The 1,880-nt window shown below is 37.2% G+C and overlaps 1 protein-coding gene across 1 annotated transcript in view; it reads left to right on the top strand.

Moving 5' to 3' along the window:
- The first annotated feature begins 571 nt into the window (after nt 1–571).
- Nucleotides 572–1,880, top strand: part of LOC106144396 (basic salivary proline-rich protein 4-like) — a 4,806-nt gene continuing 3,497 nt past the window's right edge. The window contains exon 1 of the mRNA XM_013354483.1: nt 572–635. Within this exon, the coding sequence (XP_013209937.1) occupies nt 572–635 (64 nt within the window). The remainder of the gene's footprint in view (nt 636–1,880) is intronic.

Raw genomic sequence — 1,880 nt, 5'->3', positions numbered from 1 at the left:
AGAGCGTCTACCATCATTCACCATGTCTTCAAGTGTGATGTCCTAGTGAATTTCATACCTGAACTATAATGACTGTTGTATTAATTAAATTTGTGATGAAATATCATGGACACTGGACACATACATTATGACTTATGGAATCTGGGCTATAAAGAGTGTCTGAAGTATCTGCTGTCTTCCATTTGTGATATGAAAATACTGTCGACTAATACTTCTTCCCCACAACTCACATTTGAAGAACAGAGTCTCATCAAACAGACTGAAGTTCAAATTATATAAAGACTTTACTTTGAATATATGTGCTAGTATCTCACCCAATACTCCTTCAACAGTATTATTCAAGCCACACATTATATCTTTTAGAAATAAAACAAAGACAATTTTTCTTCCCTTCCTATTTTATGGGTCAAGTCACAAGAGAAATCATGGATGCAAGGTATCCTGTTTTCCAGGGGTGAAATCACTCTGTAGGGAACTCAAAAGTACCATTGTTCTGCTCCTCCCTATAAGGAGAATTGCTGCTGTTTTGTTCTAACACGGACCTGAAAGAAACTCCAGAGCCTACCCCAAGATGCCTGTGGTCCTGCTGACAGTGGCCTTGCTGGCCCTGAGTTCAGCTCAGAGCTCAAGTGAAGGTATAAGGAAAAGGGTTCGGAGTAGAGTTTTGTCTGTAAGAAACAGAGAGGGCAATGAAGGACACCAATATTATTGTCAAAGAATTATATATACTGGGTAGGTAGTCTTGTTGTAAAATGGGTTCAGGACAGATGGAGGAGATAAATATACATCAAAACTGCTAGAGAAGCAGAGAATCAGATAGCAAGGCCTGACCCTTTATACATAAAAATAAACACATTAAGACCCAATTTGTTCATTTTTATTTTAACAATTGGGAAATTAATTTCATACATGCATACTCTATTTACATTGTTTCCATTCCTGCCCTGCTCCCTCCAATTCTTTACATGTTTCTCCCCTACTCTTTCTCCAATCCATGACTTCTTTATTATTGTTAAACACGTATGCACACACACAAACACAAATAAGTCTACAAAGCATTGCAGATGGCTTTAGGGCTAAGCATTGGATAAAGGCATTTACCTTTAGAGAGAGCTGATTCTACCTTCCTAAGCAGCCATTCATTGCCTGTAACTCTTCGCCTAGAAGGTGGGTTTTACTCCTACTTCCAATCAGAATTTCAGTGTGCTATAGTAGCACATGTGACATGGTATAGATGTTTATTTTTTTTTATTTTCTTCTTGGGAAAACTTACTAATATAAGTAAAGGAAATAATGAAGAAAATGGGTAATGATACAGCAAAACTTGGCCTTGAAATCAACATATAAAATGCTAGCAGTGAGTTTGGAGGGATTATAAGAGGATGAAAAGGTTTGCTCTGTCTTTAGGCAATTGGTTGAGATCCACTTTGTCCATCACACTGCTGTTCTCTTGCTGTATCTTTTTCCTTTTTGAGTACATTTCAGAGTGTGGCTGACAAGATCACACAGGTTACGAATGCAAGTCAAATCTCCTTACCAGATGTTTTTGAGTTGAAAAAAATGCTTACGTTTTCTTATAATTTCATTTTTTTAAAAAACCCAGTACATTATTTCAATGAAATTAGTGATAAAATGCATATTATTTCATAGATGTCAACTGTGACGGTACTTCGTTCCTACTCTTAACAGTACTCTGTACTCTTCTTAGGAATTTTTCAAGTTCTCTAAAATCATATTATAATCTGATGTGGGAATGATTTCTTATTAATAAAGAAACTGCCTAGGCCCATTTCATAGGCCAGCCCTTAGGTAGGCGGAGAAAACAGAACAGGATGCTGGGAGAAAGAAGCTGAGTCAGAGAGTCGCCATGGTTCTCCCAC

Source organism: Microtus ochrogaster, unplaced genomic scaffold, assembly GCF_000317375.1.
Source record: "Microtus ochrogaster isolate Prairie Vole_2 unplaced genomic scaffold, MicOch1.0 UNK46, whole genome shotgun sequence".
Taxonomy (NCBI): Eukaryota; Metazoa; Chordata; class Mammalia; order Rodentia; family Cricetidae; genus Microtus; species Microtus ochrogaster.
The sequence above is the reverse complement of the archived record's forward strand: the minus strand, read 5'-3'. Positions and strand labels throughout refer to the sequence as shown.